General features: G+C 35.7%; 1 protein-coding gene across 3 annotated transcripts in view; it reads right to left on the bottom strand.

Annotated features, from left to right (window-relative positions):
- Window positions 1-26,603, bottom strand: part of LOC115287783 (lymphocyte antigen 75) — a 128,914-nt gene that overhangs the window by 65,033 nt on the left and 37,278 nt on the right. For all 3 annotated transcript variants that reach the window (XM_029934508.1, XM_029934509.1, XM_029934510.1), the window contains exons 14-23: window positions 12,761-12,842; window positions 11,497-11,565; window positions 8,790-8,904; window positions 4,585-4,620; window positions 4,030-4,205; window positions 3,306-3,373; window positions 2,976-3,055; window positions 2,234-2,373; window positions 1,165-1,270; window positions 561-721 (exon numbers count right to left, since the gene is read on the bottom strand). In XM_029934508.1, coding sequence (XP_029790368.1) covers window positions 561-721; window positions 1,165-1,270; window positions 2,234-2,373; window positions 2,976-3,055; window positions 3,306-3,373; window positions 4,030-4,205; window positions 4,585-4,620; window positions 8,790-8,904; window positions 11,497-11,565; window positions 12,761-12,842 — 1,033 coding nt within the window. The remainder of the gene's footprint in view (window positions 1-560; window positions 722-1,164; window positions 1,271-2,233; window positions 2,374-2,975; window positions 3,056-3,305; window positions 3,374-4,029; window positions 4,206-4,584; window positions 4,621-8,789; window positions 8,905-11,496; window positions 11,566-12,760; window positions 12,843-26,603) is intronic.

Here is a 26,603-nt window from a genome sequence, read left to right as displayed (position 1 = left end):
TACCCACTTAAAGCGCACAGTCTATAGTTCTTAGTATATTCAATTGTGCAACCATCACCCCCAATCAATTCTAGAACATTTTTACCACCCCAAGAAGAAATGCCATACCCTTTGGGCATCACCACCAAGCCTTCCTTCCTACATAGCCTCTGGCAATCACTAATCTACATTTTATCTTTATATATGTGTCTGCTCTGAACATTTCATATAAATGGACTCATAAAATAGACCTTTGTTCTTTTAAAAATATGTTTATTTATATTGACAGGCAGAGAGAGAAAGAGAGGGAGAGAGAGAGGGAGAGAGAGAGCGCACACGGGGGAGGAACAGAGAGAAGGAGAGAGAATCCCAAGCAGAATGCACACTATCAGCATGGAACCCAATGCGAGGCTCAAACTCATAAGCCATAAGATCACAAGACCTGAGCCAAAGTCAGACACTTAACCACCTGAGCCGCTCAGGTGCCCCAATAGACCCTTGTTCTTATCTTAATCCAGTAATTTATGGAAGACTTGGGTATTTCACAAACCTGTATAGGTTTATGATTCAAAAAAACTTACATTTGTTGGTATTTTCAGCTTCCAACCAACCAGTAATGGGTGAAAGTTACTGTATGTCAGCTCCTTGTTATCTGTCCACTTGTTTATCCTTTCGTAGGCAGTCCAGCGCAAGCCAATCCATAAAGTAGCCTCCATACCCGGAAGCAGGGATGTAATAAAATCTGTCAGAAAGAGATTTTTTAAAGCATTTGACTTATTCAAATTAAAGGTATATTAAAAATGTTAATGAATATCTCTTGCTTAGCTACAAAGATAGTCTTTTACCTATTATATAAAAAAACTGGTTTAATAAGATTTACAAAATTTTTTAAAGTTTTATTTATTTATTTATTTTGAGAGAGAAAGAGAGAGAGAATGGGCAGGGGAGGGGCAGGGAGAGAGAGAGATTCCCAAGCAGGCTCCTCACTGTCATTGCAGAACTCGATGTGGGGCTCAAATTCACAAACCATGAGTTCAAAACCAGAGCCGACCAAGAGTTGGATGCTTAACTGACACCCAGGTGCCTCTGATAAGATATTTTAATATGCTAATTCCCCACAGCCTCCCCAAACTCTCTTGGCTCCCCAGATCAAAATAAAAGATGTTTCCAAAACAATTCTGCTACCTTGTTCTCTCTGGCTCAACACTGAAGGCAGTGTGCCACCATAGGTGTGACAAGTATCACTTGCTTGAGAAAATGTGAGAGACTTGGGTTTGATTTTGAGAAAACACTGCAAACAAAAAACACATATGAAGAATAAGATTCCGGACACAGGAAAGCTCACATAGTAGGTAAACACCTCATCTTTTTTTTTTTTTTTAAAGAGACCAAGAGAGCTTTTAGTTGTCAGACACATATATTCCTTTTTCTTTTTGATATTATGATCATGTTAGTATGGAGTTGTATGCTCTCAACTGCGTTCCTTGAAACATTCTACAAAATGCTTTGTTTCATCTTCCCAACAGACTGTAGTGGCCAATGAGCTATACATTATCGTCACCAGGTGGCTTCTAGAAAAGACCCTAGACGTTTTATTATGTTAAGAATGGCAGAGCAAAAAGGCAAAAGAAGCCTAGTTTTGAAGACGTCATGGAACTTCCACACCAATCCCAGCCTGCTTACCATCAAACTTATGTATGAGAATAAATGTTTTAACATACTATAAAATACATTTCTCTACTTAGCATTTCCAAAGAAATACATATACCAATACAGATTATTAATTTCAGAGGGAGATCTAGAATGCCCCCTTAGGAGGCAAGATCAATGATGACCATTTTGGTAGCATATGTGTAGTAGTTCCCAAAAAGTAGTTTGGGAAATGTTGGTTTAATTTAATTGATAGATACTGCTTGGATGTTTTCTTTCAGGGAGAAAATTTATCAGCCAGAAATTGTCAGTTTCCTTTATGCTATAGAGAGTCTATTTAAAGTATTACAATCCATTGACCGATCAACATCAGCAATTTAAGTTTAGTAACAAAAGAATAGGAACATAGTACTTTGTAAGACCTTAGGCATGACTAACTTGAGAGTCAATGTGGTTTCTGGCAGTGCAGAGGATCAGGTGGGTTACTGAAATATGCAGAGGCTATCTGAGTGAGGTTACTTGATGGGCTGCCATTCTGCCACAGGCCATACAACCAGCATGAAAGCAATCATCATTTGTACAATGCAGCAATTCTTTTTTTTACCTTATTCTGAAAAGCAATCCAATCCCCAGAGCACTGTACTTTAGCTGCAGAACCTGGACTATATTTTTCTAACGAAGAGACATTATATTTTTCACAGATGAAGGGCAACTTGGTACTACAGTCTGCTGGCTTATTTAAGTCTGAGAAATGAAAAGCAGGGTTAGTGTAGTGAGAATTTTCTGTTCAGCACATTTTAAAAACAATGCAGTAGTAAAGAAAACATCTTTAAATTGCTATTTCCCAAACAGTTAAACTATATTCCTTTCTTTCTCTACCCATTTCTATCTTCTATTATTACTCATATCAGTAGGTTATAGTATACTGTTTATAGGCAACCAGTGTTGCCAACAAAAATGCACACATTTGGTATAATGACCACAGGAACCACAGTTCCTGACGCTGAGAAAATAGTTTGAAAGCGAAGGCTAATGAAAGGGAAAGAGACCTAAACTATACTTAGAATTGCTACCTGTTTATCTTTGCAAACTTGTCTATAACTTTATCAGTTATAAAATTGGTAAGTTTATTTCTAAGTAACTGTTTTAGGGTAAAGAAAATCAAGATATTCACAGTGAAAAGCACCTTTATTTGCATTTGGAATTTGAGTCATGGTCATTAGCAATTAGCCAAAATAAGATGAAGCAATCAAACATACAATACAAAAGAAAACAGGGTTAAGCTAGTATTTGAACCTGAAGTTCACATTATATAATTAACATTAAAGGATTTGAAATTAATTTACCGCTAAACCAAGTCTTAGCAGACATGTACAAGCATTCCTCCCGAAATGTTATAGGAAAGTGATGCCATAGATAGCGTGAGCTGAAAGAAAAGGAGAGATTTCACAGCTCATAACATTGTTACAAGTTCCATTCTGGTTTTTACTGTAATTTTAATTCTAGATTTAATGTTATGCCATTATTTTATATCACTTTTTTCTTAATGTTAATATGCAAAAGGACTTGGTTTCTCTAGTCTAAGCAGTTCACAGATTAATGTTCAATGAAAATTATAAATAGTAATCCCTTTTCTAAAGGGAACTTGGGACTTCTTTCAAATGTGTGTCACATACTTCATAAAGTGACGATCTAAGGGCTGCTCAGAAGTTCTCACCCACCACTTCTGTTCATCACCAGATATCTGAAAAACAAACCAACCAACAAGTGAAATCACCCATCCTTACATATGTTGAGTTTTTAAAGAGATTTTTGATTTAAATACCCTGTCTTATCATAACCACAACTACTAAAAGTTCCAGACATTCCATTACTTAAGTCTCTAAATTATATATACCAGGTCCTTTCACCAAAGAAGTAGATGGAAACTCTCTGTATATTCACTATATGCTATTTTGCATACAGAAAATATGGTCACTGTAATTATAGGCAGATGTTAATTGGATATATAATGTTCTACTACAATTATAAATTTAAAAATATACAAATATTTTTCCCACAAAAGGTATTTTGCAAAGTTAGTTATTAGAAGAAATAGAAACTCAACTTAACTGTAAAATTAACTTTTACTACAAAATACAACAAAGAATTAAAATAATTTATATTATCTATTGATATTTGTCTTATAAATTGACATTTGTAATTATTTTGAATACTTTAGAACATTGTGCAATTCTTTAACTTTCCTAACATGAAATGATGAATTTGGGTGGTGTTAGGCAAATTTTACTTGAAACAAACATTTAACTTTTGTAGATTTTGGCAAGATTTCTGAAATATTTTTTAATGGAATAAATAATAAAAATAAAAAAAAATTTTAAGTCTATTTTCTCAAATTACATTTGCTATTTTGTTTTTGATGGCTTTTAGTCCTGCAAAAGATGTCAGTGTAGCCAAGGAGCTGTGATTGCTAGCGCAGTACAGGACAGCTTCTTCATAGTTTAAGTGAGGGTCAGCAACAAACCAATATTCACTCCCTTCAATTACAACGGGAGGTCCATGAATTCCAGCACGCTCTAAAGAAGAAGAATATTAGAATTATGCACAAGTCAAAATGCACCTCCTAAACACGATTTAATGCTCAAAACTATTTAGACACAGGATTCCATTTAGATTATTGGCTCCCTCTGGCCAGGGCAATGCTGTCTGTTGGCATCAAGTATTATGGAGCCAGTGAGGGACACAGCCACCCTTCTGAACTCACAGAGGAGGACTAACCCAGCCTCAAAGCCTCATTCCACATCAGCTAATCACCTTTCCTGCCTGGAGATACTTCACCTCCATTGAAGACTCGATAGAGAAGCTGGCACTTAGGCCTGGGCTTAAATAATTAACTAAGTGCATTATTGAGAAGGTAAAAGCAGCTTTGACTAAATTTCAGTTTTCTTAACTTACCTGGATTGTACCAGTCTGGTGTTTTTGGAGTAAAGCCTGCATAAGACAGAAAGCAAAAGATTAGTTTCCAACTACAGATATGTCAGTAAGTGCCTTTGATCTAACTCAAGAAAACCTGCAGAATTTGTGAGGTTGACCATTTCTGGTCAAACCATTACCTTTCACATTATGATTGCTTCAGTTTGAATTTTGTAGGGCCTAAGCTACAGCTGCTCTAGTGGCAATCAAAAAAGCAGACCTGCTAACTATCAAAGTATTACTGGCAGTTCTCTACCTTGTATCATGAAGTCACAAAGGAAGACTAGATGGATAAAATATAGCTAATAATTAGAAAGTAAAAATAAGTAAATGAGCATATTATATACATTACATAGAGGCCCTAAGGAATAAGCACCAAGATAATCATTGTAGAATGAGATTATTCAGGAACTACTTCTCTAACTAATGCAAGTTGAGTAATTGTTTTATAAACCTGGGCTGGTAGTGTTCATTGTCTTCTAGGATATCCTTGTAAACAATGTACAGTAATTCAGTACTGAACTTTTTAAGAAGGCAAGAGACAAAAATAGGAGAAAAATGATAAAAATCACCCAGAATTCCTAGTTGGAAACAGAAAAAATATGGCACGTTACAAAGAATTTTGGTCTTGGAAGTTGAGTGGGTCGGTATACAAATGCCCTCAGACCCTTCACTGCTGTGGGCCTTTGGATCAGCTGTTTAACTCCCTGAGCCTCAACTCTCTACTCTATTAAAAACAACAACAACAAACAAACAAAAGCAAAAAAAAAAAAGACTCTGCTACCATACAAAGACTGAAAATCAGCTCAAGGCTGCCCTTCAGAAGCACCCAGACAGTTCCAGGGCAGAGTAGCTCCCCCAGAATGCTAGTTGCTTTCTTTTCCCTTCTTCTTCTTCTACTCCCCTCTTCCCCTCCTCCCCCCCTCCTCTTCTTCTTTTCCTTCCTTCTTCTTCTTATTCTTTTTAAGTAGGCTTCACACCCAGCTGGGAGCCCAATGTGGGGCTTGAACTCACGACTCTGAGGTCAAGATCTGAGATCAAGAGTCGATCATAGGTCATACTGGTTCCAAGGCAAAAACACAATTTGATGAATCTTAGAAATTACAGGGCAAAATAGCTGTTCTTAATTTTGCTGTTGAATCTGGACCTAATAATGGACATATGATCCTTAGAGGACTAAGTAGAAGACATCTTTGGTTTCCCTTTGAGTCAGTTCTCTGCATATTGGATGACTTCTATTAATGGGTCAAATCAGTTAAAAATATACATAGTTTCTTGTTTGTAATCGTGTCAAAAAGTTCTGTTCTTTGTGTCTTGGGGGAGGCTATGTCTAACCTTGAACTTTCTTTAAATTAGTGAGAAAAGCAGAATGCAAATTTGTTTTTTTTTCTTCACAAGATTATGTATGTGTGTGCAAGTTATCAAGAAGTATACTATAAAAACAGTTGTTGTTTGTGTAGTGGCATTATAGATGATTTACTAAAGACATTTTTATGAGTCTTATTTTTGATACTATTTTCTCAATTTTAAAAAAGAATATTTTAAAATTATATATATCTATAGTGGCTATGGGTACTTAAAAAATTTTTAGGTTGTTAAAATATCCCTTTTTGGGGTGGCTGGGTGGCTCAGTCAATTAAGTGTCCAGCTTCCGGCTTCAGCTCAGGTCATGATCTCACAGTTAGTGGGTTCGAACCCCCATCAGGTATTATGCTGACAGCTCAGAGCTTGGAGCCTGCTTCGGATTCTGTGTCTACCTCTCTCTCTCTGACCCTCTCCTGCTCATGCTGTCTCTCTGTCTCTCAAAAATAAATAAAAAACATTAAAACATTTAAAAAATATCCCTTTTAGAGAAGGGGGAACTAATTAGAGCCAACTGGGTCAGGTAATAAAAAAAGACAAATACCCTGGTTTCTCTTTAGATCTTATAAATCTTCCACCTTTTTAAAAAAGGCAAGAGCTAGGGGCACCCAGGTGGCTCAGTTATTTATGCGCCCAGCTCTTGATTTCAGTTCAGGTCATGATCTCGAAGTTCCTGCATTTGAGCCTTGCTTGGGGCTCTGCACTGACAGGGTGGAGCCTGCAAGGGATTCTCTCTCTCCCCTTCTCTCTCTGCCCCTCCCTGGCTTGTGCTTGCACGCTCACTCACTCTCTCACTCAAAATAAATAAATATACATTTAAAAAAGGACAGGGGCACCTGGGTAGCTCAGTCAGTTAAGCATCTGACTTTGGCTCAGGTCATGATCTCACAGTCTGTGAGTTTGAGCCTCACATGGGGCTCCATGTTGACAGTGAAAAGCCTGTTTGGGTATCTCTCTCTCTCTCTCTCTCTCTCTCTGCTTCTCCGCAACTCACACTTTCTCTCTCAAAATAAAAAAAATAAATAAACTTTAAAAAAAAGTTTCTTTCTGAAAAAAAAAAAGGCATGAACTAGAGGAAAGGTATGATGATTTAGGCTACTGAGGTTTATAAACTGCTTTAAGAAAACCAGAAAAATACAGATTTACACAGAAATATCCAGTTTAACAGACTTTAGCTGCTCTACTAACAGGAAATATACAGGTAGGTGAAATACGACACATTATAACAGAATTTAGGGATTGTCAAAGGGGAGTATACCTAATATTTAAACTTCTGGATCAATCACAGATTTCTTCACACAACTGTGAATACAGTAAGACAGGAAGTTCTTTAAGTTTTTAAATTTTGTTTCTACATGGGGAGAGTAGGTGTTCAATTATTTAGAAGATTTATTTAGTTAATTGATTTATGTTTGCTAAGCTAGTTAATTTCTTTTTTTTTTGTTTAAAATACAACATATATAAAAACACAAAAAGATAAAAAGACAACTACATACTATTCGCAATATTTCCTGTACTTACTGGTTTGTAATTTCTATAGTTATGCTGGTGTGAACTCTTGGGTTTGCCCCACCACTCAAATAGGAGGCATAGGGGTGGAGTAGTAGCTACCAGTGAGCACACAGTTTGGAGGGAGTACTGACACCGTCATCAACACTGACGACAATGACATGCCATCAACACTGGCATGTTCGCAAACACCAAAGACTAATGGGAACACCACCACTCCTGTTTCCAACCAGAGAATTATCCAAATTAGCCATACTTGTTAGTGGCTCCTCTGCTTGTTTAAAGGGTATCCAAATTGGTTTCCCTTTGTTCCTTTTCAAGCTGAATCAAATAATCAGGAATAACTGAGGTATAATTTCTCTCTTGGAAAAACCGTGTCAACACACACACAGTTCCCTCTTTTATTTATGGCCTGCCGGTTGCCTTTGTGAAAGAGACATTCCAGTTACTGTACTGGATATTGTGTCTGAAGCTCTGTTAAAGTCAGTATGGTGGCTTTCGTAGGGAAAAAGAACAATCTTCTAATAGGTAGTGGCATGAAGGAACACACTGGGTTCTTTGAGAGTTTAGAAGAGGATCTACCTTTAGTTTAAATGATTTACATTCAGTTCAGAAATTTCCTTTAGAGCTTTCTGTGCGTTTATCACTAATTAATTTAATATATCCAATAAAATTATGTAAAATTATTTTTAAACTATTAAAAATAGTTTGGGTGTTAAAAATCTTAACACTTTATTTAATATTTCTTTAACATTTTCCTTGTAACAATCTAAATAAAAAGGTATCTCTTTATTCTCCCCTCTCTCCTTTTTGTCACCAGAGCCTCTACTATCAAGCCATCTGGTTTCCTGGACTCGAATTTGAATTCCATAAACTATTAGCAGTTTTGGAGTTCAGTGCAAACTGCTTCTACATGTTACAGAGACCTGCCAAATTTTGATTTCTAAACTCTTGCCTCCTTCTTTGCAAGTTTATTTTCATTTTGCTTCAAAATAAACATTGAAATGATTCCCTCCACTTGTATCTTCTTTTAGTTGAACTAATCTTTCATTTCCAAATTTAATCTCTCTAAGTTCACGTTAAATTTTATCTTCTACACATTCTTCCATGATCAAAGAGGAAGGTACCATCTAATCTCAATAAGCCAGCCTTATACTTAGGGTAGGAGTCTGGCAGGATGGAGCTTAATATATTAACTGTATCTTTATAGGCTTTTAAAAATTATGATTATAGTCTAAAATGCTCTCAGGCACTTCAGGCTCAGCATTTACAATATTTACATGAAAAGATTGTGAAAAGAAATAACTACCACTTACCTTTTGGAATCTGGCATATCCATTCAAGTTTTGTATCACAAGCAAAAGGTCTTAAGTGAATAAATTCTCTGTCATCATAAAAATACCAGCTTCTTCGCCCTGGCCTGTGAATGGCCTAAAGGAGGAAGAGAATTGCAGACTATTTGAAGTCAACGTTGCTTTATAAAACACTAAACTTTAAGCCCTATAGTCTTTAATGTATTTTAGCTCTAAGACCTAAGATAGTTGTTTAATAAATGAACACAGCGTTTAAAAAGTCAACAGCCTAATCAAGAACCTTCAAAGAAGCTGATAAAGGAAATAAGGTCATGTTTATGATAAGCTTATGTTTATATATATATATATATAAATTATTATATATATAAATTGCTTTTTTTTCTGTTCTTATTGATATGAAATTGTAAGTTGCACCTTTAAATTAGAGAAAGGTCAAGCCAGAAGCCAGATAATGATATTTCTTTCCGTGGCTTCCAAATAGCAGACTGTGCTGAAAGCAGGTATGTAAAAATGTGACATTATAGGCTGACATCAAGGGCCTAGGTGCCTGCTGTAGTGTTTCTCTACACTGCCGGGATGTTAGCTTCCTCTGTGTGATCCAAGCTAGCTCTCTACAAACTTCAGCCAGCAAGCAGAGAAGAAAGGAAAGGAGAGGGCATGACCTGGGATGAATTGCCACCACTTTTTGGACCGCTTTCTCTTATGGCCAAGATTCTGGTGGGTACTGTGGCAGGTTAGGTGACAATCTCCTTCCAGAACACTGTCCTGGCCAGCCATGTTCCTGACACAGGCAACATCAGTGGCTCTTTTATTTAGTTCTTTGGTAGATTTTTGAATCTCTTCACACACAGGGATTCTACTTACATAGAACATAGCTTATTGCATCAATGTTGGGGAAATTTTATAAGCTTCTCTGAAGTTTTCATCTTGTGTGTTAAACAGAATTCTATAAAAATGGCATGATACTATGCAGTTTATTACTAGAACGTTACTTTGAAAATAGTGTTTTCCAGTGGCCTTCTGAGTTCTTTTCTCAACCTTCCTGCAGCACTTCTGCACAATCACCTTCTTGAATCTCTTGCTTGGACTTGCATAGCCAAGATATAATCTATAGGTCTCCTAGTTCCTCATATTGCACTTTATGTGTTGGTGATTCCCCTAAATTCACTTTTGGCCCTTTGTACTTTTTAGTATACATTTTTCCTTCAACTCCAGTCTCTTAATTTCAACTTACTATAGAATATTTCTTGCTACTAATTTGAATTCAAAATATCTAAACTAAAATGTAGTATTCTCTCCATAAACCAGTACCATTTCTGACTGTTTCTATAAATGCCTAGTCACACAGCAGGGTTGACCCAGACATGGGGGGTTAAATTTCAGTTCTATAATTATGTATACTTACTCAGAACTCAATGTCTTCCTCATAAGATGAATATAGTAATAGTACCTACCTCACAAGGTCATGTAAGTATTAAGTGAAATAGTAAGTGTGACATGCCTAGCGCTGTGCCTAGCTCATGAGTCCACAAGTATTAGCTGCTGCCACCATCATCACTATTACCACGGTCAATCATCATCATTATCTCCACCATTGTTTTTTGTTCTTGCATAAAACATACCTCACCTGTCATAGCTCCTGTAACTGCTTGTTTGCTTACCTCCTACTGATCTTAAGTTCTGTGAAGACAACAACTATTTTATACTTTGCCTTTGTTGTATCTCCCAGAGCATCACAGAATGCTTGGACTTTATTAATGAAATCAGTGAATGAATGAACTTTACAAAGGGAAATGCTTAACTGGTCTTTTATTGTCTTCTGATTCTATCTGCTGCATCTTGAAATCTGACTTGAGATGAATCTTCTTTGCCCTCCTTGGTTTGTGTCAAAAATCTTTAATAATGCTGTTGCCTACCATCAATTTAATTTCCCAACTTTGTTTTCTTTCTTTCTTTCTTTCTTTCTTTCTTTCTTTCTTTCTTTCTTTCTTTCTTTCTTTCTTTCTCTTTTTTTCTCTTCTTTCTTTCTTTCTTTCTTTTTCTTCCTTCTTTTTTTCTTTTTGGTTTATTTATTTTGAGAGAGAGAGAGAGCTTGAGTACAGGGAAAGGGTGTAGGGAGAGAGGGAGAGAGAGAATCCCAAGCAGGCTCCACACTCTCAGCACAGAGCCCATTGTGGGGCTTGATCTCACAAACTATGAGATCATGATCTGAGCCAAAATCAAGAGTCAGATGCTCAACCGACTGAGCCACTCAGGTGCACTCCCGACTTTGTTTTCAACCATAGCACCAAAGAAAACTTCTAGGTCTTCTGTTCTCACTGCCTTAACCTCTTCCTCCAACACTCACTTTATTTTATGCCATGTCCTCATGTCACCCCCACTGGAAAGGCTTCCCTGTCCTACCTGTACAAAAGCACAGTTCAAGTCCCACCTCTTTCTGGAAACAGGCCCCAGGAATCACTTCTGAGTTTCATTAGTGCTCCTCAACCCACTCACTTGGAGCCTATTACTATAAGTAATAAGAGCCATCTTTTTTTAATATGAATTTTATCTTCTCAAATTAAGTTTAAGTTAGGTAGCTTGGTTCTTACCTCCTACCACACCCAATATCACTCTCCATACACAAAAGACACTCTGTGGATCTGTTGCCTGACTGCACAAAATGCCAAATTTATTTTTTAATATGCAGATTTATCAGCATTGTACCGACCTTGACAGCAGCACAGTCTCTGATATCATAATCCTGCTGAAACTCATTTTCCATGATGATAGTAGACACCTTAAAAAACAAGAGAGAGTTGAGAACTTAAGACTGATGTATATATATTTGCAATTTAGATGTAATTTAGGAGGCTTTAATAACCAAAACACATTCACATGCCATGGAAGGAAAACTTTTTCATCTCTCTCTCTTTTTTAAATATCAGGATGTTAAATCATGAGATGACTTAGAAAATATTGTACTGTCATCAGTTTCCCAACAAAGGAAGCTACAGTTACAGAAGTGTTGGTTAACAGTGTATTAAGTTTGCAGCTGGAATCACAGAGAAGTAGGAGTTTACAAAAGACCTTTTTTTTTTTTTTGGCATCTGTTAAAATGCTAGTTATTCAATTAACTAATTTCAGATATGCTCCCCTTTAAAACTGAAAGTCACGGAATTTTGTGTTTGGAAAGAATATACAATGAATTGACACAATGGTAATATAGAGTAAAATTCAATAAATTTGAGAATAATTTGCTCCTATAAATGTTACCTAAAACCTCTCTTTAAGATAATATAAACATTTGAAATAGCATATAAGGTCTTTTAAGGTTTCTCCAAACAAATTATTTCCCCCAACAAAGATATATTCTTTTTTACACAACTCTTATATTTTTAGGTAATAAAAATAGAAGCTTCTCATTGTGAAAAATAGGACATAAAAAGCACAAAGAAAAAGAAAAAAACCTTTAATTTCCAAAGATGACCACTGTATCTATATATCCATATTTTTTGGACTATAGAGAAACTACATGGTTATTTTTTAATTTTACTTTTTTTAAGTTTATTTATTTACTTTGAGAGAGAGAGAGAGAGAGAGAGAGAGAGAGAGAGTAAATGGGGGAGGGGCAGAGAGAGGGCAGGGGAAAGAATGCCAAGCAGACTCTGAGCTGTCAGTGCAGAGCCTCAACAGGGGCTGGATCTCAAGAACCAAGAGATCATGCATGACCTGAGCCAAAATCAAGAGCCAGGGCACTTAACCAACTGAGCCACTCAGGTGCTTATATACGTTATTTTTTTTTAAATAAAAATGAGATTAGGAACTTTTCCCCTTGTTTCCTATGTGTGAATGGATTTCCATGTCAATAAAGATACTTCTTCATAATTTTAACACTTGTATGGTATGTGGATGTATTATTTAACAATCAATTCATTTGATATTGAAACAAATAATCCCCCTATATTGCCCCAAACAAGAAAGTTTAAACTTACTGGTGTACGATCACTCCACTCCCAGGATCCTTGTAAATCTGGGCTCCTTTTATTCAAACCTATCCACAGCCAACGGTGGTTACTATGTAAAAAGAAAGTATTAAAAAACAATTTGAGTACAGATTTGGCAAAAATAAAGGATTCACGTGTCTCAAATGCTTAAGACATTTAGGTTTGTCTTTTCACTAACTGAAAAGCACCATTTCAAGCTCTATAAAGACATCTTTTTAGATGAAACTGAACCCAAAATATGGGAAAAGTAACATACTTTTTAAAACTAAATTTTAAGTTATGATCTTCATATGAAAGGTAAAAACTATTCCACTTTAAACTTCAGAGGGAAATAAAAGTGCATAATTATTCCAAAATTTTTACTGGAGAGCTTCAATGTTAGATATTGTTTTCAGATACAGTCAAAGATAGTAATAGCATTTTCTTAAAGCATTTTTCTATAACATATTCAAATATCTTTTTTTAAATGTATCACAAATCATTTGGCTAAATTTTTATTAAACAGATCAAGATTTAACAAAAACATTTAATTCCCACTGTCCATTAAGTTTAGAGTAAACAAGTATAAATATCTTTGTTTTTTTCAAAGATTTTGAAAAAAATGTTTATATTTGAGAGAGACTGAGACAGAGCATGAGCGGGAAAAGTGCAGAGAGAGAGGGAGACACAGATCTGAAACAGGGTCCAGGCTCTGAGCTGTCAGCAGAGTCCAATGTAGGATTCGAACTCATGATTTGTGCTATCATGACCTGAGCCGAAGTTAGATGCTTAACTGACTGAGCCACCCAGGCAACCCTTTTTTCAAAGATTTTATTTTTATGTAATCTTGACACCCAATGTGAGGCTCAGACTTATAACCCTGAGATCAAGAGTTGCATGCTCTACTGACTGAGCTAGCCAGGTACCCCCCACTTTCTTTTTTTAAAGATTAAGTATCTACTAAATGCCAAACTTCATGGGTTATACCAGAGCAATATAATTAAACAGTCATTTAAATGGTTATATTTAACACTCACAACTACTATACTTGTATGTACAAGGCATTGAGCTAGGTGCCATGATGACCCAGGAAGTACAAAATTTAATAACTATCCTCAAATGGCATAGAAACTAGTCAGGAAGATGAGATATACATGAACAAAGAAAATAACGACCATTTGGAAATATATCAAGTGATATAAAATTTGTATAAATTTTAAGTATTATATGAGTTCAGAAACAGAAGGTCACCGTGGACTCCAGGAAGTCACAAAACAGTGTGTGAGGTTAGTAGAACAAAAGATAGTCTTCAAAAGATGGTTAACATTTCGTTTGAGTCATAATCTGTTTAGCATGTACCAATATTACAATTGACTGAGGTGAGAAAAGAGAGGTATTCCAAGGAAGATATATACAATAACAGAAGAGGGGAAATATATAGTAAATATCCCTTTTCCTTAATTAAATTTGTTTTCTGGCTAGGAAGATACTGGTAATATAAATAGCAGTGATAGAACCATAAAAACATTTTCTTTACCTCTAACGCCACTTGAAAATATTATCTAAAGTATGTTATACTTTTTAGGCCTTAACAAATGGATTACTATCCAAACACACACACACACACCCAAACAAATATATATATATATATATATATATATAGGTGATGTCAGTTAATGTCCTTATAATTTATCCTTCTGACTACAAGTAGTATATATGACCAGCACATGCAAGTATATGTTATATATGCATAACAACATATACAAATGTTAGATGCATATAAATATAACACATATGAGAGAAGGGATAGGATGCAAAACTAAAATTAGTCCTTACTCTCAAGCTCAGTAGAATGTATGGAATATATGGAATATATAGCAAAAAAGTATAAGTCTGTATTTCAAAATATTTGCTAGTGAATCAAGGCTAGAGCAAACTACTTTAAAAGTAATTTCTCACTTTTTAATAAAAATACTTTTCTTTACCTCTTTCTTCTATTCAACATTCCCTCATAATTTATTTTTATTACTTTTAAATTTAGATCCAAGTTAGTTAACATATAGTGTAATAATGATTTCAGGAATAGAATGTAGTTATTCATTACTAGCATATGACACCCAGTGCCCATCCCAACAAGTGTCCTCCTTAATGCCTGTCAGCCAATTAGCCTATACCCCCACCCAAAACCTTTTCAGCAATCCTCATAGTGTGTTCTCTATATTTAAAAGTCTCTTGTGTTTTGTTCTCCTCCCTGGTTTTATATTAGTTTTGCTTCCCTTCACTTATGTTCATCTGCTTTGTATCTTAAATTCCACATATGAGTGAAAGCATATGATATTTGTCTTTTTCTGACTTATTTCACTTAGCATAATACATGCTAGTTCCACCTATATTGTTGCAAATGGCAAGATTTCATTATTTTGACTGTTGAGTGTTATTACATTATATATTATACACACACACATATATATATGCCACATCTTCTTTATCCATTCATTACTTGAGAGACATCTGGGCTCTTTTCCATACTTTGGCTATTTTGATAGTGTTGCTATAAACATTGGGGTGCATGAAGATGCCCTTTGAATCAGCATTTTTATATCCTTTGGATAAAGTCCTAGTAGTGCAATTGCTGGGTCATAGGGTAGTTCTATTTTTAATTTTTTGAGGAACCTCCGCCCTGTTTTCCAGAGTGGCTGCACCAGTTTGCCACTAAAAATGCAATAGGGTTCCCTTTCTCTACATCCTCACAAACATCTGTTGTTTCCTGAGTTAATTTTGGCCATTCTGATAGGTATGAGGTGGTATCTCATTGTGATTTTGCTTTGTGTTCTGCTGATGATGAGTGATGTTGAGCATCTTTTCACGTGTCTGTTAGCCATCTGGATGTCTTCTTTGGAAAAGTGTCTATTCATGTCTTTTGCCCATTTCTTCACTGGATTATATGAGGCTTTTTGGGGGGTGTTGAGTTTGACATGTTCTTTATAGATTTTGGATTTTTATAGATTTTGGATACTAGCCCTTTATCTGATATGTCATTTGCAAATATCTTCTCCCATTCCGTTGGTTGCCTTTTAGTTTTGCTGATTGTTTCTTTCACCATGCAGAAGCTTTTTACCTTGATGAGGTCCCAATAGTTCATTTTTGCTTTTATTTCCCTTGCCTCCAGAGACATGCAAATGAGAAGTTACTGTGGTCCAGTCAAAGAGGTTGTTGCCTGTTTTCTCCTCTAGGATTTTGATGGTTTTCTGTCTTACATTTAGGTTATTCATCCATTTTGAGTTCATGTATGGCGTAAGAAAGTGGTCCAGGTGCATTCTTCTGCAGGTCACTGTCCAGGTTTCCCAACACCATTTGCTGAAGAGGCTGTCTTTATTCCATTGGATATTCTTTCCGGCTTTGTCTAAGATTAGTTGGCCATACGTTTGTGGGTCCATTTCTGGGTTCTCTATGCTGTTTCATTGATCTATGTGTCTGTTTTTGTGCTAGTACTATACTGTCTTGATGATTACAGCTTGGTAATACAGGTTGAAGTCTGGAATTGTGATGTCTCCAGCTTTGCTTTTCTTTTTCAGAATTGCTTTGGTTATTCAGGGTTTTTTTCTGGTTCCATACAAATTTTAGGATTGTTTGTTCTAGTTCTGTGAAAAATGCTGGTGTTATTTTGATAGGGATTATACTGTATATGTAGATTGCTTTGGGTAATATCGACATTTTAACAATATTTGTTCTTCCAATCCAGGAGCATACAATGCTCTTCCATTTTTTGTGTGTGTATTCTTCAATTTCTTTCATAAGGTTTCTATAGTTGTCAGTGTATAGATTTTTTTGCCTCTTTGGTTAGGCTTATTCCTAGGCAGTTTACAGTTTCTGATGCCATTGTTAATGGGATTGATTCCTTGATTTCTCTTTCTGCTGTTTCATTATTGATGTATATATAGAAATTAACCAATTTCTGTGCATTGATTTTATATCCTGTGACTTTGCTAAGTTCATGGATCAGTTATAGCAGGTTTTTTTGTAGAATCTTTTGGGTTTTCCACAGAGTATCATGTTGTCTGGAAAGAGTGACAGCTTGATTTCCTCCTTGCTGATTTGGATGCCTTTCTTTGTGTTGTCTGATTGTTGAGTCTAGGACTTCCAACACTATGTTGAGTAACAGTGGTGAGAGTGGACATCCTTGTCTTGTTCCTGACCTTAGAGGGGAAGCTCTTAGTTTTTCCCCACTGAGGATGTTATTAGCAGTAAGTCTTTCATCTATGGCTTTTATGATCTTGCAGTATGATCCTTTTACCCTTACCTTCTTGAGGGTTTTTATCAAAAAAGGATGTATTTTGACAAATGCTTTCTCTGCATCTATTGATAAAAACATATGGTTTTTATCCTTTCTTTTATTAATGTGATATATCACAGGGATTGATTTGCAGATATTAAATCAGCCCTGCATTCTAGGAATAAATCCGACTTGATCATGGTGAATAATTCTTTTAATGTCTTGTTGGATCCAGTTGGCTAGTATCTTGTTAAGGATTTCTGCATACATGTTCATCAGGGAAATTTGTCTGTAGTTCTCCTTTTCAGAGGGATCTTTGTCTGGTTTTAGAATCAAGGTAATGCTGGCCTCATAGAATGAGTTTGGAAATTTTCTTTTTTTTTTTTTTTGAACAGCCTCAAAAGAACAGGTGTTAACTCCTCTTTGAATGTTTGGTAGAAATCCCCTGGAAAGCCATCTGGCCTTGGACTCTTGTTTGATGAGAGTACCTCATACTTTAATATAAAGAAATACTTTTCATCTTTTCAGCCTTAAGCTTTTCAACTTTTTACAGTGGACTATGAGGACAATCCTCTTCCAGTCTTATGATAATCTAGTGGAGATAATTAAGTCCTGTTTGAATTTAACAACTATAAGAAGAATGTGCAGTTGTATCTTCAACTAGTCAGAGCTTTCTAACAGGCTTCCAGATTTATCATACACTTCAACAGTTGAATTTCTTTTTTTAAAGTTTATTTATTTTGAGAGAGAAAGAGAGAGAGAGAGCAAGGGAGGGGCAGAGAGAGAGGGAGAGAGAAAATCCTAAGCAGGCTCCATGCTGTTAGCACAGAGCCCAACAAGGGGTAAGAGGGGTGGGTGTGGATCCCATAAATCATAAGATCATAACCTGAGCCCCTGAGCTGACATCAAGAGTCAGATGCTTAACTGACAGAGCCACCCCTACAAACAGTTGAATTTCTAAACCACAGAGACTAGATAATTGCCATATAGAGTATAATTAAAGTCAGATAGGTAACATAAAGAGAGGTCAAGTTTGCTTCGTTGTTATTTACTTGAAGAAGTGACTTTATTTCTTTCAAAATTTTGCACATAAAATATATTTGAGCCTGGGAATGTGTGCAAAATTTTATGTTTTCCTCAAGTAAACCTTAGATATTCTATCTTCTTTTCACAGTCAACAGTACAACCAGGAAGATGGTCAAAGATCATTTGTCACCTGCATTTACTCTATAGTCAGCTCCCATAGAATGAATGCCTCTTTAGACATCTTATCTCTAATCTTTCCACCCAGTCCTCTCTCAGCCCCATCTCCTCCCACTTAGAAACTTCTCCTTTCAAGCTCATTTTTGCTTCCTCAGTAGCATCTCAGAAAACAGTTTCCTGAAAACACAATTTGCCCCATTGTCTAAAAGTTTTAATATTCATAACTTTCTGAGATTGAACTTCATTTCAGCCCAGTTTATAGTTTTCAGCTACCACTTCAAGAGATTCATTTGTGTGTTATAAATATAGAAAATACTAGCTACTTTTTTTTCCATATGTGGTAAGAGGTGGAACATATTTCCTCAATTTTAACTTATTTCTAGTTTGACCTGGTTTATCCATAGGCAGATAAGAAGAAGAAGAAATTGGAAATTACATTAATCATTGCACACCTCTAAAGCAGATTTCAAAAATTTAAGGGAGGGGCACCTGGGTGACTTAGTTGATTGAGCAGTTGAGCATCCGACTGGCTCAGGTCATGATCTCATGATTCATGAGGTCAAGCCCTGCTTCAGGATCTGTACTGACAGCTCAGAGCCTGGAGCCTGCTTTGGATTCTGTGTCTCCCTCTCTTTCTGCCCCTCCCCTGCCCATGCTCTGTCTCTCTCTCAAAAATAAATACGCATTTTTTAAAAATTAAAAAAAAAGAAAATTTGAGGGAGAAAATGAATCATAAATGGAGAATTAAATCAAATGGAAAATTTCTCTCTATATAAATTTCTTCTACTACAAGCATTAGTTAACTAATGGTTTTAGGATATTAGGGTAAGAAGACATTGCACAAGAGGTTAATATGTGTATCTGTGTTAAAATTCCTACTCTCAGTCAAATTTCCTGCTGCATCTGGCTTCTAAGAAAAACAGTATCTCAGCTATAAACCCCAATAAATACTATTTGATGAGGGCGCTTAGTCTGCAAAGCCTTAGATTTATATCTAAAGCCATTCATGCCACATCACAGGAGGTAGTACACACAGCAGCAACAGCATTACAAACAAGGCTTTCCCTTTTAATCCTAAAACTATTTTTGCTCTACAATGGTTTTCCCTGGCGGGCTGCCATTAAGAGTTACAAAGATCTTAGAGCCTTAATGACTTGGTGCACCATGGATCCTTTTCACCGAAATACAAATAGAGATGTGGAACTTAGATTGTGAGAAGTATAGCAGTAATCTGATTTAACTCCTTGGCATGCAATACACAATTTGAGCAATGGACATCTGAGAAAGGTCAATTCCTGCAATAAAAAAGGTGTTCAAGGAGTAAGCTTTAGAATCATTTTCTGATATAAATGCGTTTACCTCTTCCTTCCCTTCAAGCCATGGTTACAATATTGGTTTTAGAATATGTTATCTTTCTAAGTATAGCATGGACAAATGATCTCTTTATTAATGGAGCACATATTAAGCGACAACACAGTCTGCCTTAATATGGCATGTATTAGCTGCTGGCTTAAGAGTACAAATAAAATATGGTCTCTGTGAACGAAAGGATTATGGTGATTTGTGGAGTTTTTTTGTGTGCGCTCTTCTGTTTTCTAAATTAAATATATATTACTTCTGTGGTCAGAAAAAAATTAAACATTGATTGTTGCACATTCTTTGGAAAATGAACTATATGCATGAGAATGAAAGTAGAAAGGATTTATATTAAATGCCAACTATGCTCGGCATTTAATCCTGTTTACAGAGCTAGGATTTGAGATGATATTTATTTTTTTCAGTGTTTTTTTATGTCCCCAAATCTTACATAATAAACTTGTTTTAATTTTTTAATTGAAAGGAAACTCAGCAAGTGTGATCAGAAACAAAGGAATAGATAAAGAAAATTCCTTAATTACCACTCACATTTTAGTTTTTTTTTTTTAGTATAATTTATTCTGTATTTAGAAGCTATTATATCACATGTTATTCCATTTTCCATCGATTCCCGTAAATATCTACAACCTCATTGCTTAGTACTTATCCATGGCACCCTTTTCCAGTTAAAGTTTTCTAACTTCTTACTTGGTGTTATTCAAAATCCAGTTTGTTTATGTCAATATTTCACTTTAAAAATAACTTGGCCTAGAGAGTATGATATTGTATATGTCAACTTGGAGATATAGTGGGGCCAGTAAGTTGCCCTGATCAAAATTCTCACTTCAGGGAGGATCATCAGGGTATTAGAGTACTATCCAGAGGTGGCCACTGCAAGGATGTGTGTTATCTGAAGCTACACCTGAGGTTTTGGTTATTAGCAGAGTGGATATCAGAAATGAGTGTACATCAGCAAAATTAGAAGCTTGTTCACCAGCATGATGTTAGAAATGGGCTCTCATTGATGAAATTGAAATTATTTAAGACATGGAGAAAGGCTACAATATTTAGGGACACTCTCACCCTTCATGAAAGGTTATTATTTTTTGGTAAGCCTGGTAGCCAGTACCACTGCAAATAGATCTGGGGCTTGGGGTGCCGGGTGACTCAGTTGGTTGAGCCTCTAACTCTTAATTTCAGCTCAGGTCACTATCTCATGGTTTATGGGGTTGAACCTCCTGCTGGACTCTTTGCTGACAGTGTTTAGCCTGCTTGGGATTCTCTCTATCCTTCTCTCTGTACCCTCTACCCCTCCCCCACTGACACTATTTCTCAAAATAAACTACTATACTTTTTTTTTTCTTTTTAAGAAATGGATCTGGGGCTTGATCTCTAAATGGTCCCATGCCTAGTTGTTGGGTCAAGTGACTGGAACTGCCTAATGCTAGCTATTAATGGGAAAAGAATCTTGTCTTTGGAATATTGTCAAATCTACCTCAAATGAACTTTCCTTGCAAGATGGTGGGTGGATCTAGGATAGACCAGATGGGATGTTGGAAGGTGACAAAACAGATTCTATGAGATGTTTTGTGCCTGTTTCAATGCATGTTTGTTTAATAAATGTTCGTATATGTAGAAAGATTTGGTCTGGGTTTTGCATTCATTCTAATCTACTCCCAAAGTTGTGGGGAGTAGCTAAGAAACACTAACCTCAAAAGGAAACTAAGAGTTTGTATGTCCAATTTAGCTCAGGTTAGTGTGTAATGAAATCTTGTATATTAACTTCTAGTGCTAGAAAAGGAAGTCCAGAATGCCTGAACTTCTACCACAGATGATTAATAAATGAGTATTTATGGAACACATGTATTGTATTTTACATCAGGTTTCCAGCATATTTTCATGAAACCCTTTCTTTAATGAGAAAAACACAACAGTGTGCATGCATTTTGTTGTTGTTTGTTTTTTAAAAAGTTTGGGGTGCCTGGGTGGCTCAGTCGGTTAAGCCTCCGGCTTCGGCTCAGGTCAGATCTCACGTTCATGGGTTCGAGCCCCGCGTCGGGCTCTGTGCTGACAGCTAGCTCAGAGCCTGGAGCCTGCTTTCGGTTCTGTGTCTCCTTCTCTCTCTGCCCCTCCCCCTCTCATGCTCTATCTCTCTCTGTATCAAAAATAAATAAAACATTTAAAAAAATTTAAAAAAGTTTTTTTTTAACATTTATTTTTGAGAGAGAGAGAGCGAGAAAAAGAGTGAGAGGGGGAAGGGCAGAGAGAGAGAGGGAGACACAGAATCCAAACCAGGCTCCAGGCTCCAAGCTGTCAGCACAGAGCACGATGTGGGGCTCGAACCTATGAACCATGAGATCATGACCTAAGCCAAAGTTGGATGCTTAACCAACTGAGCCACTCAGGTGCCCAAGAATAGTGGTTATGTTAATGCAAATCTGGAAAATCTGTAAAATGTTCAAATGAAATCTGGCCATTTGTAGCAAAGTGGATGGACCTCGAGGGTGTCATGCTAAGTGAAATAAGTCAGGCGGAGAAGGACAGACACCATATGTTTGCACTCATAGGTCTAAAAGGAGAAACCTAACAGAGGACCATAGGGAGAGGAAGGGGGAAAGAGAGTTGGGGAGAGAGAGAAACACAGATCATGAGAGACTATTGAATACTAAAAATGAACCAAGGGCTGAAGCGGGAGGGGAAGGGGGAAAGGGAGTGATGGTCATGGACAAAGGGCACTTCTGGGGAGAAGCACTGGGTGTTATATGGAAACCAATTTGACAATAAACTATTATTAAAAAAAACAAAAAACATTTTTTTAAATTGCTTAAAATCTTATCTTCCAGAGGTAAAATGAGCATCTTTCTTTGATGTATTTTTGTAGTTTACTTTTAAATGTAAATAGTATATTTTTATTCTTATATAATAATATTTAAAAAAATCTTAATGCACAGGGTATAAAGTCCACAAAAAAAGATCAACAATAGTGATGGTAGGGATCTTTATCTTTTTCTGACTTTTATAGATATGCTTTTAATGTTTAATCATTAAATGTGATATGGCTATTGGTTGAACTATCCTTCTATCCTTATTTTAACAAGAATTTGTATGTTAACTATGTTAACTTTATGATATTTTTACATATTAAACCAGGAATGAATAGTGAATTTTACCAGACACATTTTCAGCACCCATTAAGATGCTCATATGATATTTGACTTGGTATATACAATTCCTTGTACTAACCCAATTTGTATTCTTGGAAGGAATCCTACAAGGTGAAGGTATGTTATTATTATTATTTTTTTTAATATTTATTTTTGAAAAGGGGTAGGGGTAGAGAGAAAGGGGGACAGAGGATCATGAGCAGGCTCTGCCCTGACAATAGAGAGCCCAATGTGAGCTCAGACTCATGAACTGGGAGATCATGACCTGGGCCGAAGTTGGACGCTTAAGCCACTGAGCCACCCAGGGGCCCTTGTCTCTTTTTAATGTTTACTTATTTAGTAAGAGAGAGCGAGAGAGTGTGCATGCATGCAAGCAGAGGTAGGGCAAGGAGAGAGGGAGAAAATCCCAAGCAAGTTCTGTACTGTCAACACAGAGCCCAATGTGGAGCTCAAACCTGCCAACCATGAGATCATGAGTGAGATGCTCAACCCCCTAAGACCCCCCATGTGCCCCAGTTTTTACTTTTTCAAGTCCAGTCATGAGGTTGATCTGTGATTCCTTGTGCTCTTATTGATAGGCTTTGATATCAGAATTAGACAAGTTTGTGAAATAAACCTGATGCCTGTCGCAGTTGCTATGTAATGGAATACAAGTTCTTGCGTGTACTCCTGAAATACAAGGTAATAATCTCTTCTTTAAAATGTAAAGAAATTCACATATGTAACCATATATTATACTTCCTATCTCTTTCATAGAATTAATTATTTGTCAGCTTTTTCCATTTCTTTCATGGCTATTGAATTATTAGTTTCTACTTATCAAATCAATTGTATATTAATTTCTATTTCCCTAGAAACTATTCATTTTAACAAATTTATTTGTAACAGCAAAGAATTATGCAGAGTAGTCCTACCAACTAAAACTTTCTCCATGAAATAAGCAAATAAGTTTTATAATCCCTTACTAAGGCTTCATTTTAAATCTCTCTCTCTCTTCATTTATTTATTTTGTTCTTTCTTATGGTTTCCTTGTATTTATGTTGAAATTTATTTTTAATTTTAGCTGAATGCTCATTTTCATTATTTTTATTTAACAATTAAAGCTCCTTGCAAGTATATGGATGGAACTAGAGGGTATCATGCTAAGCGAAATTAGAGGAAAAACAAATATCATATGACTTCACTCCCATGAGAACTTTAAGATACAAAACAGATGAACTTAAGGGAAATGACACAAAAATAATATAAAAATGGGGGGGGGTGATGAAACAAAAGAGACTCTTAAATATGGAGAACAAACAGAGGATTGCTGGAGGGGTTGTGGGAGGGAGGATGGGCTAAATGGAGAAGGGGCATTAAGGAATCTACTCCTGAAATCATTGTTGGCACTATATGCTAACTTGGATGTAAATTAAAAAAAATTAATTGAAAATGAAAATAAAAATCTGATAGAGATTTTAAAAATAAATAATTAAATCTCTTTCTCCCTCTCTTTTTTTAAATTTTAGAAAGAGAGAGAAAGCGACCAGGGGAAAAGGAAAAGGGAGAGAATCTCAAGCAGGCTACATGCTCAGAGCAAAGTCCGAGGCAGAGCCTGATGAAGAGCTCGACACGGGGCTCAATCTCACAACCTGAGCTGAAATCAAGAATCAGACACTCAACCAACTGAGCTGCCCAGGCACCTCAGTAACTAAAGCTCTAAAAAGTTATTAATGTACCTACAAGTATAGCAATGGCTCTATCCCATAAATTTCAGAATGAGTGTTGTCATTATCATCTATACAGTTTTATTTTTTTGCCACAAAAGTTACATAAAAACATTAAATTTATAAGTGGATAAGGTTTGAATTCACTTATTTACCTGTATAATTTTATCAGTTAGTAATTCTAGGTTTTCTTTTTAGCCTAATAGGTCAATTATAGTAAGTGATACAGTTAGAGCTTGAAGAGAAAGTACATATAGACTTTGTAATGTACAAAGAGGATATTGTTAAATCAACCTTAATTATACTATTCATATGTTCTATATTATTTCTATTTTGTCTGTCTCATTGATTAATGAGACAAAGGTTAGTGTCTCTCATTACTGTTACTTATTGGATAATTTCACTAATATAATTAATATTTTTGCTGTATATTTTGATGTTATTATTTTAAAATGTGTAATGGTTTTTGACTGCTATAACTTCATTGTAGGTTGTATCTTTATTCAAGATGAAATAGATCTCATTTCCCCATTCAATGCATTTTTACTTCAATTGTATTTTATCTAATGTTAATACTGTGACTTTGGGTTTTGTTCACATTTGTACAATATAATTTTGATCATTCTTTTAATTTTCCCATTTTATTTGTTGTACTAAGTTTGTGATTATTAACAATTGATATTTAGGTTAATATGGGACAAGAATATAAGTGAGTCAAGAAGTAATAAATTAGGGGCCATCACAAATTGGAAAATGATGCCCTATCTTGGTGAATCACTGGCTACTCAGGACCAACTAATTACTGCTATAATATGAAAATATGTCTTATTGTTTAATTTTTAAATGTGTTAAAATACAGATTTTTATCAAAATTTTTCAATCTTGAAACACTTTGTGGCTTCTTCCTTCTAGGAAAAGAACATCATATTCTTTGGGCTGTAGAGGTACTAACTGGCAAAATTTGCTTGAGGTATCTTTCAGCAGCATATAAATGAATATCATTATTGAACAAATTTGCAGACTTGCAAATATATATAACTGATAATGGATAAATTTGGTATTCTGCCACCTTGCTTTATATTGGATTTCATGCTTTGATATTTTATTTCTTTATAGTTTGCTATACAAACCTTTTTTCACCCATTATATATTCAGTAGATGAACACAGTCTGTATTAAAAATGTACATAATCTGTGGTTCTAAATATGATTTCTAGGTAAATGATGAATTTATTATACTTTCAATTTTAACCGCCAGTGTATCTCAGTATATCCCAGTTTTTATTTATAAATAGAGTTTAACACCTGGTCTTGTTAAAATATTCTTATGTTTCTTTCAGAATTTAGAATAATTCTTTCTATTTTTATAATTACATATACATATTGCATTATGTAGACTGGGGCTATTTTTACATTATATATTCTTCTTTCTAATTCTTTTAAAATAAATTACCTATTCATGTGTTCTTGGTTTTTTTTACCTCTCAGCTGGAATGTGTCTTTGAATTTTTTTCAAGAAAGAAGCTATAGTGTTGTATCAATTATAATCTTCACAAATGAAAAGCAATGTAATTGAAAACTAAAATTAAGGGGCGCCTGGGTGGCTCAGTTGGTTAAGCATCCAACTTCGGCTCAGGCCATGATCTCTCGGTATGAGGGTTTGAGCCCCTCATCGGGCTCTGTGCTGACAGCTCAGAGCCTGGAGCCTGCTTCAGATTCTGTGTCTCCCTTTCTCTCTGCCCCTCCCCCATTCATGCTCTGTTTCTCTCTGTCTCAATAATAAATAAACATCAAAAAAAAACCCTAAAATTAATATATTACAAACATTTGCCACCTCAAAACTCTTTAAATGTCAGGAATTTTTGTTGTTGTTGTTTTGCTTTCCTTTAAAAAATTTTTTTCTATGTTTATTTATTATTGAGACAGAGAGAAACAGAGCATGAGTGGGAAAGAGACAGAGAGAGAGAGGGAGATACAGAATCCAAGCAGGCCCCAGGCTCTGAGCTGTCAGCACAGATCCTGATGTGGGGCTCGAACACACAAACGTGAGATCATGACCTGGGCTGAAGTCGGACGCTTAACCAACTGAGCCACCCAGGCTCTCCATTTTGTTTTCAAGTTTTTATTTAAATTCTAGCTAGTTAATATATA

This window comes from Suricata suricatta, chromosome 3, assembly GCF_006229205.1.
Source record: "Suricata suricatta isolate VVHF042 chromosome 3, meerkat_22Aug2017_6uvM2_HiC, whole genome shotgun sequence".
Classification (NCBI taxonomy): Eukaryota; Metazoa; Chordata; class Mammalia; order Carnivora; family Herpestidae; genus Suricata; species Suricata suricatta.
The sequence above is the reverse complement of the archived record's forward strand: the minus strand, read 5'-3'. Positions and strand labels throughout refer to the sequence as shown.